Genomic DNA, 11820 nt, shown 5'->3' with positions numbered 1-11820 from the left:
ACCATAGTTTGGTTCTTTCTTTTTTTTCCTTCCATGTTTATTTTAAATATGTTTTCTTCCCTTCCTCCTCTTCCTTCCACCTTTTTCCTCTTCACCAAAAGGTGCGAATTGCCCTTCAGCTACCGGATGGTGCTCGGATGCAGGATGTGTTTGCGCCAAGACACAAACTCTGGGATGTGATAATGCACTTCCCGCAGAGCCGGTAGGTATGCATCTCTGTGCAGGAGTATCTCGTTTTTCTGTTACACCATGTATATCTTGGTCCATTTTATGGCACATTGATCAGGTCATTCTGTATGGCATATGCTGCAGGGTACTGTGTATGCAAACACAGGATGTGGTGCCAGGCTGTGTATATATGCAAAACGAGGTATGGTACACTGAAGCTTTCTCCTTGGTTTGATTAATGTTAATCATTTTAAATATTAAATTTAATATTTTTTATTAATTTATTTTGAAATAAAAATTTGATCCCTTAAAATAAATTCAAATTATTCTAGTCTTACCTTTTGGTCTGAAATGCAACTTGGAAAAGAAAGGGAAATCTGAGGAAAGTGGTGGCAAGAGGGTTGGGGGGCAGTGGCCATAGGTGGGTGGTGACCTGTTTTAGGAGGGTGACAGGAAATAGTTTTGGGAAAAAATTTATTTGTATTTTTTTAATTTTTGTTTCTGTCAACAGTTGACAGACCTGTGACCATTGTTGCTGCAGTATGCTGGTGAAGAGGTCCTGAAGAAGACCACTTTGAAAATCCTTGGACTGATTGGAGGTAGTGCAGCTATCAGGTAAAATATTTTTAAATTATTCTAACTTACGTTGTTGTTTTTTTTCTAAGAAGAAACTGCAATTGTACAAATTATTGTAATTAATCCTATTTTAAATGTTTTATGCTCCTTTTTGCGACGCATTTGTCTGTGGAAGGTTTATTCAGATCAAAGCTCCAGTTTTGGGTATGGCGACTGATGATTCATCTCGGGAATCTGCGGTACCAAAGACCACGATGCAGGAGCCATGTCACAAAGTTACTAAAGTTGCCACTATGTGTGCTGGCAACTCTTCTGATGCCATGGAAGTCTCGTGCTCAGAGGATGGCTCTCCGTTTTCTAGTGGGACATGCAACACTGAGGTGCCTTTGCAGGTTCAAATGGGAACATCGTTTGTGCCATTTTCGGGATCGGGAAGGAGCCTTGCTGAACCTGATAAAACTGTTCAAATTGAAAGCAGCTGTGCCGGAGGAAGTCCTGCCTCGGTGTCCTTCAGCAGCAGTATCTCTCCTAGCTCCAACAAGGTGCAAATATATTGGCCGAAACTTTGAAAGTGTTTTCTGTCACTGCTTTTCAATTGCACTGTATGCCTACAGCTTGTTAGCCTGATGGCTTAATGGTTAAGGTGGCTGGCTTGAGATCTCAGGGCCCTGAGTTCAAGCCCCTGTCATCCCACTGAATTAACACCAGGTGGGTTGATTCAGCCTGTTATCCTCCCGAGGTTGGCGAAATGAGTACCAGGGTACTGGGTCCTCTCTCAATGAAGTTGGTGGCAGGATTTGCATTCCGGCCGCCGTAAAAACACCTCATTTCGCAGCACACACAGTGGTGTGTCGGGATGGTGTTGAGGAGTCGTCAAAGGACGCAGCGACATGCTGATCCAGCGTATGCTCCCAAAACATTTATATATATATATATATATATATATATATATATATATATATATATATATATATATATATATATATATATATATATATACATATATATATACATATATATATATACACACACACACAGACTTGCCATTTAATATGGAATATTTTTTTTTTCTGAACTCGGTATATCAATCTGGTGAGTTTCTTTTATGCTTCGGTGATTTCTTTGATAAAAGAACCATGTCACTGATTGTCTGTCGCAGCAAGAAGTCAATAACAGGATTATATCACAGGTGGCGTAATAAAATGTACGGACAGGTACATTTGACGATTGGCTTCACAATCGGGTATATAAGGGTTGTTGCGTTCTGTATTAGTGGAAAACAACTGCTGCACGTCTACAAAAGTTATTGCCGCTTCCCCTGGAGATGGTCCGTCAACTCAACAATGCTGTTTGTCATTTAGTGGTGGCTTTACGAAATTCCGGCATGAAACCGTGCTATTGCTCGGCAGTATGGCATCACTCAAGGTCAGGTGTCAAAGATCCTGAAACGAAATGCTCAGAGGGGTGTCCCTACTCCAATACCGAGGTCAGGACGTCCCCGCAGAACCACAAGAAGGGATGATCGCCAGCTGCACCGGTTAGTCCGCAATGGCCGTACCAAGTCAGCTAATCGGCTTAGGGCTGAGTGGCAGCAACTGACAAATGTGCCTGTATCCAGAAGGCTAGTCAACCAACGACTGGTTCAAGCAGGCTATCATGCCGGGCGTCCCCTGAGAAAGCCACGTCTGACCAGACAACAACGCCAGCACCGATTGCAGAGGGCCAGAGAGCACCGTCAATGGCAGCCAGGACACTGGAATCACGTGATCTTCAGTGACAAGTCTAGATTTCTGGTCTATCGTCAATATGGCCGCGTCCGAGTGCGCAGACAAGTGCATGAAGCCTACAGCGAAGATTGTATAGTGCCAAGAGTCCAAGCTGGAGGTGGTGGGGTGACCGTTTGGGCTGCTTTTCATGCAGGGGGCAAAACTGACCTGGTTGTTCTGAATGGAAACCTGAACCAGTTCAAGCACAGGGCCATTCTGGAAGAAACATTGCTTCCATTTGCTCGTGCAGCCTTTCGAGGAAACTTTGTCTTCCAAGATGACAATGCACGGCCTCATCGTGCTCGCATGATCCAACACTTTCTTGCTGACCGTGGTGTAGAGCATATGGAGTGGCCTGCCATGTCCCCGGATATGAATCTGATAGAGAACTTGTGGGCAGAATTAACGCGTCAAATCGACAACTTGGACCAGCAGCCTGCCTCTGTGCGTGAATTGCAGCAGGCTATTGTAACTGCATGGCAAGCGATTCCTGTCCAAACCTTGGCAAATCTAGTGAACAGCATGCCTCAACGTGTACGTGCTCTCCTGAATGCTCGTGGGAGTTACACGAAGTACTGAACTGTAATTTTACTGTCCGTAATCCCAGTCGTAATTTAACTTCTGTTTTTGTTAATAACATTTTTTGGCTAATGTGCAAAATAAAGAGATACTTCTGGAAAACGCACAGAAGTTTAACACAGTACTGTCCGTGAATTGGGTTCGATATCAGTTTACATCACTTTCAAGGATCAATTTATTTGCTTCGAAATGTCGAATGTGGTTTTTGTTTCTTTTAAAGGTCACATTAACAAAATCTAGAATAATTTCAACATAATTCCAATGAACTTTTGGTTCTAAGTCATCTTGAAAAGTAAGTTCACCCCCACAAAAAAAATATTCCATATTAAATGCCAAGTCTGTATATATATATATATATAAAATACTAGCTTGGCTCGGCTCGCTACGCTCACCTCACCACGCGTCGTTACTGAGGAACAGGCTTATTTTTGCTGAGGATAATGACTGTACCTGAGTTGCTGTGTTGTTATGATTTGCACCAATCACAATACAAACAATTATTTTGCACAAATGTATTTGTAGTGTTTGTGATATTACATTTTTATAATCAATTTCGGTTGAAAAAAATATATATAATTCAAAAAAAGAACCCCTCAGCACATACATACGGGAGGGGTAGGTGCAGACTGGAAGTTTGGGACGATTACACCTCACCACCACGTAATTCAAAACACCACACCCACACGTAATTTAAAATACCTCACGCCCACGTCATTTAAAACACCTTACCCCTACGTAATTTAAAACACCTCACCCCCACGTAATTTAAAACACCTCACCCCCACGTAATTTAAAACACCTCACCCCCACGTAATTTAAAACACCTCACCCCCACGTAATTTAAAACACCTCACCCCCACGTAATTTAAAACACCTCACCCCCATGTAATTTAAAACACCTCACCCCCATGTAATTTAAAACACCTCACCCCCACGTAATTTAAAACACCTCACCCCCACGTAATTTAAAACACCTCACCCCCACGTAATTTAAAACACCTCACCCCCACGTAATTTAAAACACCTCACCCCCACGTAATTTAAAACACCTCACCCCCACGTAATTTAAAACACCTCACCATAACGTAATTTAAAACACTTCACCCCACGTAATTTAAAACACCTCACCCCCACGTAATTTAAAACACCTCACCACCACTTCATCCAAAACACCTCACCACCATGTAATTCAAAACACCTCACCACCAAGTAATTCAAAACACCTCACCACCAAGTAATTCAAAACACCTCACCACCAAGTAATTCAAAACACCTCACCACCAAGTAATTCAAAACACCTCACCACCACATAATTAAAAACACCTTACCACCAAGTAATTCAAAACACCTTACCACCACGTGATTTTTAAAAAACCTCACCACCACGTGATTTTAAAAAACCTCACCACCACGTGATTTTTAAAAACCTCACCACCACGTGATTTTAAAAAACGCCTCACCATCACGTGATTTTAAAAAACACCTCACCACCACGTGATTTTAAAAAACACCACCACCACATCATTTAAAAACACCTCACCACCACATAATTCAAAATACCTCACCACCACGTGATTCAAAACCACCACCACGTTATTAAAAACACTTCACAACCATGGAAACAAAAGTTTCAGGGAGTAGTTCAGTGACAACACAGGACAGGTCAACACAGACACTGCACAGATATATGTATATAGATACAGCTTGTTTCCCAAAAAAATTTTAAACTGATATTAGGGAGAATCAGAGTATTTGATGTGGAGGAAAATTTTTTGATGGCTGTAACATAACATTAGGAGGGAGGGTGCTTGAAATGGCGGTTTCTGATATAATTTCATTATTTCAATATCACTTATTGTCTTTAAAAAAATTATAACTTTTAAAATTTGTTTTTCAATATTGAAAGTGCTTTGAAGAGCTTGTACATGTAGAACAAAGGTGTTGAAAGCCATAACTGTACTCATCAATGCTCGTTAAATGCTTCATGCTACGTCAGTGTTGTTTTATGTTTATTTCATATTCATAAGATGAACTGTATATCTATCGGCATATCACAAAATAAAGGCACGTACAGTGCCTATAGAAAGTCTACACTCTCTTTCAAAATTTTCACCTTTTGCTGCCTTGTATCCTGGAATTAAATTGCATTAAATCAGACTTTTTCCACCTTTATTTACACATCGTAAGCCACAACTTCCAAGTGAAAAAGAAATTCTACAAATTTCAGAAAATTAATTAAAAATACGAAACTAGAATATCTTGGTTGGATAAAAGTCTTTAATGGAAGGGTCCAATCTTTAGGTACGAATCTTTAGAGTTCTATGTTGTTAACCTTGTCATAGTTAACTATACATTACCCGTCGGGTGATTGCATCACACAGGTGCGTGCACACACACACACACACACACACACACACACACACACACACACACACACACACACATACACATACACATACACATACACATACACACACACTACATATACATAAAGCACACATATATATATATATATATATATATATATATATATATATATATATATATATATATATATATATATATATATATATATACAGTATATATATATATATATATATATATATATATATATATATATATACATACACACACCACACGTATACACACCACACGTATACACACCACACGTACATACACCACACGTACATACACCACACGTACATACACCACACGTACATACACCACACGTACATACACCACACGTACATACACCACACATACATACACCACATGTACACGCATGCACACATTTTTACTTTGAGTAAACTTACACTTGCCATTCTGACAACTTCTCAACTAAAAAAAACCTCAACCCACCTCACACCCAATTCCAAAGTTGTCCCTTATTTATTCTCACCGTCCCCTCGCTCATAAAAGCAAATGGGCATTCCCACGTTGAAACATCAGAATATGTAATGCTTTCTGCTCCCCTATCATGCTATCAACGACTTCACAGAAACCCGTCAAAAATTTAAGAGAAAATAGTCGGTAATAGCAAACCAACGTAATATAACCTCCACAGTAAAAGCGCTGCTTGATAGAATGGGTTCCAAAGGGTAAATTCTAAAGTTCTAAATGGTTCTACAGGGTAAAATATAGAAATGGTGGGTGCAGTCAGGTGAACTGTCCAACCAATGGGTGGAACTCACACGCATGGTTCCTTTTATATATAGATAACCATTGACTGTTTGAAATTATGTACTTCATGGAACTGTCAACAATTGTGTTGGATCGTAGTAAAGATTCACCTTGTGCAGATGTTGCCATTCATTTGATTACACTGCTGTTCTTCTTCCCCTTTTGTACATTGTATAGCCATGTGATAGACAAGCTTTAGTGATTATTCCGGACCGAGGCCTTTTAAGAAGCCCTTCAGATGACAAAGGCTTGCCTGACGAGTTCTTTGAAGTTACAGTTGAGGATGTGCGCAGACGGTACACGGAGTTGAAAAAGGCTAGGTGAGCTTGTTATTCAAAACACTGCTTTCTTCCTTGGCCACAACGCTTTTCATGCCCATTGTTACAATGTCTCTAACTACAGTTGATAGTTGTTTGCCTACATCTTTCTTTTCCCCTTGTAGACTCCATCTTGAAGAAGCTCCTTTATTGACATCTGAGATGCGAGAAAGGCAGAAACATGAGAGGCTAAAGCATTACTCACAGGTCACCCTATGCTCTTTGCCTTGTGCCGTCACTATGCTGTATTTTTTTCTTCTAGTGATTTTCAACAATGAGTTAAATATTAGCCTGATTTTTATATGAAAAAGAAATTAAATAGAACGGGACAGTGGGAGGAGGGAAGGGGGGAGGGGGGGTGGAGGGGAAAGAGGGTTGAGAAGGAGCAGAGAGTATAATTTACGTGACCGTTTTGAGTGATGTTGCCTAATCCCAACTATCCTCTTTGATGAATAGTAATTATTTTTGGGTTTATGTTGACATCATTGCTCCAAAAAATGAAATTGGTTACATTTTAGCAAAGAATATTGCTGCTTCTGGGTATATTCATGCTGTTTATGGGTCTTTGGACATCGCAGAAATAACTAGAAAGAGAAATCGGAGATTGCAGACCCTCGCCAGGATGTGTTTTCAGTTGTTTTTAAAGCTTATGTGTTTAAAAAAATATGGTGGCCGAACCACGTTACCGATGGTCATCATTATTTTATTTCTCCCCAATTTATCCCAAGATGACGCTCAAGAAATTTCATCTTGATCGGATGAAGTTTTGTACTTGTCGAATTATGACGTCATAATGGAGGCACCTATGACCTCATCATTAACATATTTTATTCCCCATGGAGAGTTCTTTACAATGAGCCATATCTCAAATGTTCTATGCAGCACTTTCGGAGATGTAGAGGTGGAAAGTTTTTCGTTTTTTTTACAAGATGGCGCCCATACCACGTGACCTATTACGTCATAACTATCATTAAAAAATTCTACAGGTGGAGTTACACCTGTGGTGAAAATTTCCTGTCAATCGGACCAACGGTCGCAGAGAAAATCGTATTTATTCTGTGCGGACAAACAAACAGACAAACAGACTCAAATGCAATACCCTATCCTCAGGCGAGGGTAATAAACATGTTCCATAAGCTGTCACCCTTTGCCAGCATTAATTTGTTGCTTAACACCTAACAAGGTGTGAGGCAGGAGCACCAGCCCAGAGGGGAGAGCAGTATTCCATCAAGCTGCTGATGAAAGTAATCATCATCATCATTATCACGTACCATGCCCTCTGCGGAGTGCTTGGTCCTGCCGAAGTAGTTACTAAGCTATATTTCTGGTCCATTTGACACTCCCGAGTCGAAGTCAGGAACTTGTAATTTGTCCATGGTACCGGCGATAGCTCGTCTACTCTTGCGAATGACATTATTATAAGGTCCACCAACTAATGCCGGCAGATGGGACGCCCAGTTTAACATCCATCTGAGGGACGGCACACGCATTAATTAGTCATAGCTGCTTCGAGATTTGAACCTAGGCTAGACAGCTTAAAGGTGAGTGTACATACCTCTAGATGTCTAGGTCATCCTGCTGGCCCTGCTTTGTAATACTGTTGTAATTATGAGAGGGATATGCAGCTGATGCGTTGAAGTGTAATACACGACAGTCGTTTGACAAGTTTACATTAAAGTGGATTATATGCTTCGTTCTAGACTTTGTTAGGCCCTTCGTTTTCAAACTGTACAAAATAAACCTTGTTTTTTTTTGTTGTTGTTGATCCCTGAATGCTGTAGTCGAATAAGTGAATGTTATTGGTCCATGAAGATTTGAACTCGACGGGTCAGGTTGATTGCCATTGTCAGTTCGCTCGACTTTGAGTAACCTTTGGTATCGCTTAATGAGTATATTTTGCACAAACATTTTATACTTACCAGCAACAGTACCCGCCCTATGGGCGGGGCTTCAATTGGGAAGCCCAAATGAAAAGGTAAAATATCAGAAATTGAAGGCTTTTTTATTTTAAACGATTCATATAAACATCCGTTGAATCATATCACATGCAAATCATCAAAATCTAAACAGTACATGGCTAAACAGTACATGGCTAAACAGTACATGGCTAAACAGTACATGGCTAAACAGTACATGGCTAAACAGTACATGGCTAAACAGTACATGGCTAAACAGTACATGGCTAAATAGTACATGGCTAAACAGTACATTGATGATCACGTACCACATACGTCTCTCGTCTCGCTCGCTCTCATGTTGTCCCGATAATGATCCTTCCGCAGGTTCACCGACGACGGAAACCTTGTTACGTCTTTTACCTCCTCGAGACAGTCTCATCACTCATCTTTTCGGTGCACCGGCACGAGCCGAGAACGGCCCGTGCAGGGGCTGATCCGAGGATCTCATCAAACCGTCCGATCGGTAGTAGCGACGGGCGGTGTGTACAAAGGGCAGGGACTTAATCAACGCGAGCTGATGACTCGCGCTTACTGGGAATTCCTCGTTCGTGGGGCACTGTCTCAAGCCCCAGTCCCCATCTCGGATGGGGCTCAGCGGTTTACCCGAGCCTGACGGCAAAGGGCAAGGTCCACGCTGGCCCATCCAGTGTAGCGCGCATGCGGCCCCGGACATCGAAGGGCATTAAACGTTCATTAAACATTAAACGTTCATTAAAGGATTACGAAACGAAAAACATTACGAAATTACGTTCACACCGTCACGTCAAACACCACCGTGAACACATACATCGTCACAACATCGTCACAACATCGTCACAATGACAACATCGTCACAATGAACGTTATGCGAACGCGAATGTTATGCGGGAGTCCAAACCTGAGAATGCTGGAGACCAAAGCTGAAATTGGGAAAACTAAATAGCCTATTTTACTTCTGGAGATCCCAGGATTACCCACCCAAAATATATTTGCGATCGGTTCAGCAGTTTTTACGGTACCTTCGAACAGACAGCCGGACATTTGGTGAATTATAGTAAGATTCCAAAATGCACTTTGAGAAAACTACCGACACAGAATACGGATCTGTCTTATATTACTTATGCATAGATTTGTTCCTACTCCCTCCACTCCACCCTACTCACCTCGAATGTCCCCTCATAAACCTTACTGGCACATCTGATTATAATACCTTACCCTCGTGATCACATCTCCACCTTGTTTGTTGCAGGTGGTGATCAGAGTTAATTTTCCCGACCGCTTTGTGTTGCAAGGATTTTTTGGGCAACAGGAAACTGGTAGGTAGTACTCGTTATTTAGTTGTCATTTAAAATGATTTATTTCTTATTTGGATCTATACTCGTTTTATTTCACCGTATATACTCCTAAATTTTACTTTTATTTTGTCTAATGTTCGGCAAAACTGCCATAAAGAAGTTGCATTTTTTAATATTTCTCGTGCAATTATAGTATCATGCAAAACACCGCTCATCTGGAATCTACAAATCAAATTGGGTCAATTTTTGTTCCTTGGTTTTTGTTTTATGACCTACAATGCATATGTTATATGACCAACAATGCATATATGCATGAGTATTTATATATAATTATATATATGCAGTCACGTGAAAAAGTAAGTGCACCCCATGTAAAGTTTGGACTTTTTCAACATATTTCAACATACAGCTATTTGATCTTCATTTCAACAATATTGATAGATAAAGGTGATATAATATAACAAGTATCATGAAACATTTAGATTTTGTAGTCCATTGTATAATTTAAATAAACATAAATGCAAATTTTGCATGTGGAAAAAGTAAGTACACCCCTACATTTATCACGACTTCAAATACCTAAAATTAGAATCAGGTGCAAATGATTAGAACATCGTTAGAGAGGATCTTGGAGGAACCTGTCTTATTTAAACCTCAGACATTTAGTTTGGTTTGCTTTTTGTTGTTGAAGTGTGCGCCGTCACCATGCCTCGATCAAAAGAGCTCTCTGAGGCCTTCAGAAAGAAGGTTATGGATGCGTATGAGTCTGGGAAGGGATTTAAAAAGATCTCCAAACAATTTGAAATCAATCATTCGACTGTCCGGAAGATCATCTACAAGGGGAGAAGATTCCAAACAACTGCCAACTTGGTCAGGCCAGGCCGCCCCAGCAAGTTCAGCCCGAGAGCAGACCGCAAGATGCTGAAAGAAGTCTCTAAGAACCCCAGAATGTCATCACGGGACCTACAGGTAGCTCTTGCCACTGTTGATGTAAAAGTGCACGAGTCTACTATTAGAAAGAGGCTGCACAAATTTGATCTACATGGGAGGTGTGCCAGGAGGAAACCTTTGCTGTCCAGAAAGAACATCAGGGCAAGACTAAAGTTTGCCATTGAACACCTAGGCAAAGACCAGCACTTCTGGAACAATGTGCTCTGGACAGATGAGTCAAAGGTAGAGCTATTTGGCCACAGTACCAGAAGACATGTTTGGCGAAAACCAAAGACAGCATTTGACCACAAGAACCTGATACCAACTGTAAAGCATGGTGGTGGAAATATTATGGTTTGGGGGCAGCTTTGCTGCATCAGGGCCTGGGCAGCTCACCATCATAGAATCCACTATGAATTCTTCATTGTACCAGAGGGTGCTTGAGGATAATGTGAGGCCATCTGTCGGAAAGTTGAAGCTCAACCGAAGGTGGACCTTGCAACATGACATGACCCTAAACATACCAGTAAATCCACCAAGGAATGGCTGAAAAGAAAGAAATGGAGGGTTCTGGAATGGCCAAGTCAAAGCCCGGATCTAAATCCCATCGAGATGTTGTGGGGGGATTTGAAACGAGCTGTGCATGCAAGAAACCCCTCAAACATCGCACGGCTGAAAGAATTCTCCATGGAGGAGTGGGCAACAATTTCTCCCAGTCGATGTCAGACTGGTAGACAGTTATAAGAAACGCCTACTTGAGGTTGTTTCTGCCAAAGGGGGCAATACCACCTATTAGAGCCAAGGGTGTACTTAGTTTTTCCACATGCAAAATTTGCATTTATGTTTATTTAAATTATACAATGGACTACAAAATGTATGTTTTTCATGATATTTGTTATATTATATCACTTTTATCTATCAATATTGTTGAAATGAAGATCAAATCGCTGTATGTTGAAATATGTTGAAAAAGTCAAAACTTTACATGGGGTGTGCTTACTTTTTCATGTGACTGTATATATATATATGAATGAATGATCGTTTTTTTAAAGGCCATTTTCCCCGCTAGAGC

The 11820-nt window shown here is 40.7% G+C and overlaps 1 protein-coding gene across 3 annotated transcripts in view; it reads left to right on the top strand.

Moving 5' to 3' along the window:
- ASPSCR1 (ASPSCR1 tether for SLC2A4, UBX domain containing) overlaps positions 1–11820 on the top strand; it is a 133693-nt gene that overhangs the window by 28345 nt on the left and 93528 nt on the right. For all 3 annotated transcript variants that reach the window (XM_078774255.1, XM_078774258.1, XM_078774256.1), the window contains exons 4-10: positions 102–202; positions 313–370; positions 710–783; positions 920–1286; positions 6447–6589; positions 6712–6793; positions 9773–9839. In XM_078774255.1, the coding sequence (XP_078630381.1) occupies positions 102–202; positions 313–370; positions 710–783; positions 920–1286; positions 6447–6589; positions 6712–6793; positions 9773–9839 (892 nt within the window). The remainder of the gene's footprint in view (positions 1–101; positions 203–312; positions 371–709; positions 784–919; positions 1287–6446; positions 6590–6711; positions 6794–9772; positions 9840–11820) is intronic.

Source organism: Myxine glutinosa, chromosome 3 (genome assembly GCF_964187855.1).
Source record: "Myxine glutinosa chromosome 3, kmMyxGlut1.1, whole genome shotgun sequence".
NCBI lineage: Eukaryota > Metazoa > Chordata > Myxini > Myxiniformes > Myxinidae > Myxine > Myxine glutinosa.
This window is presented reverse-complemented; position numbering and strand designations above follow the sequence as displayed.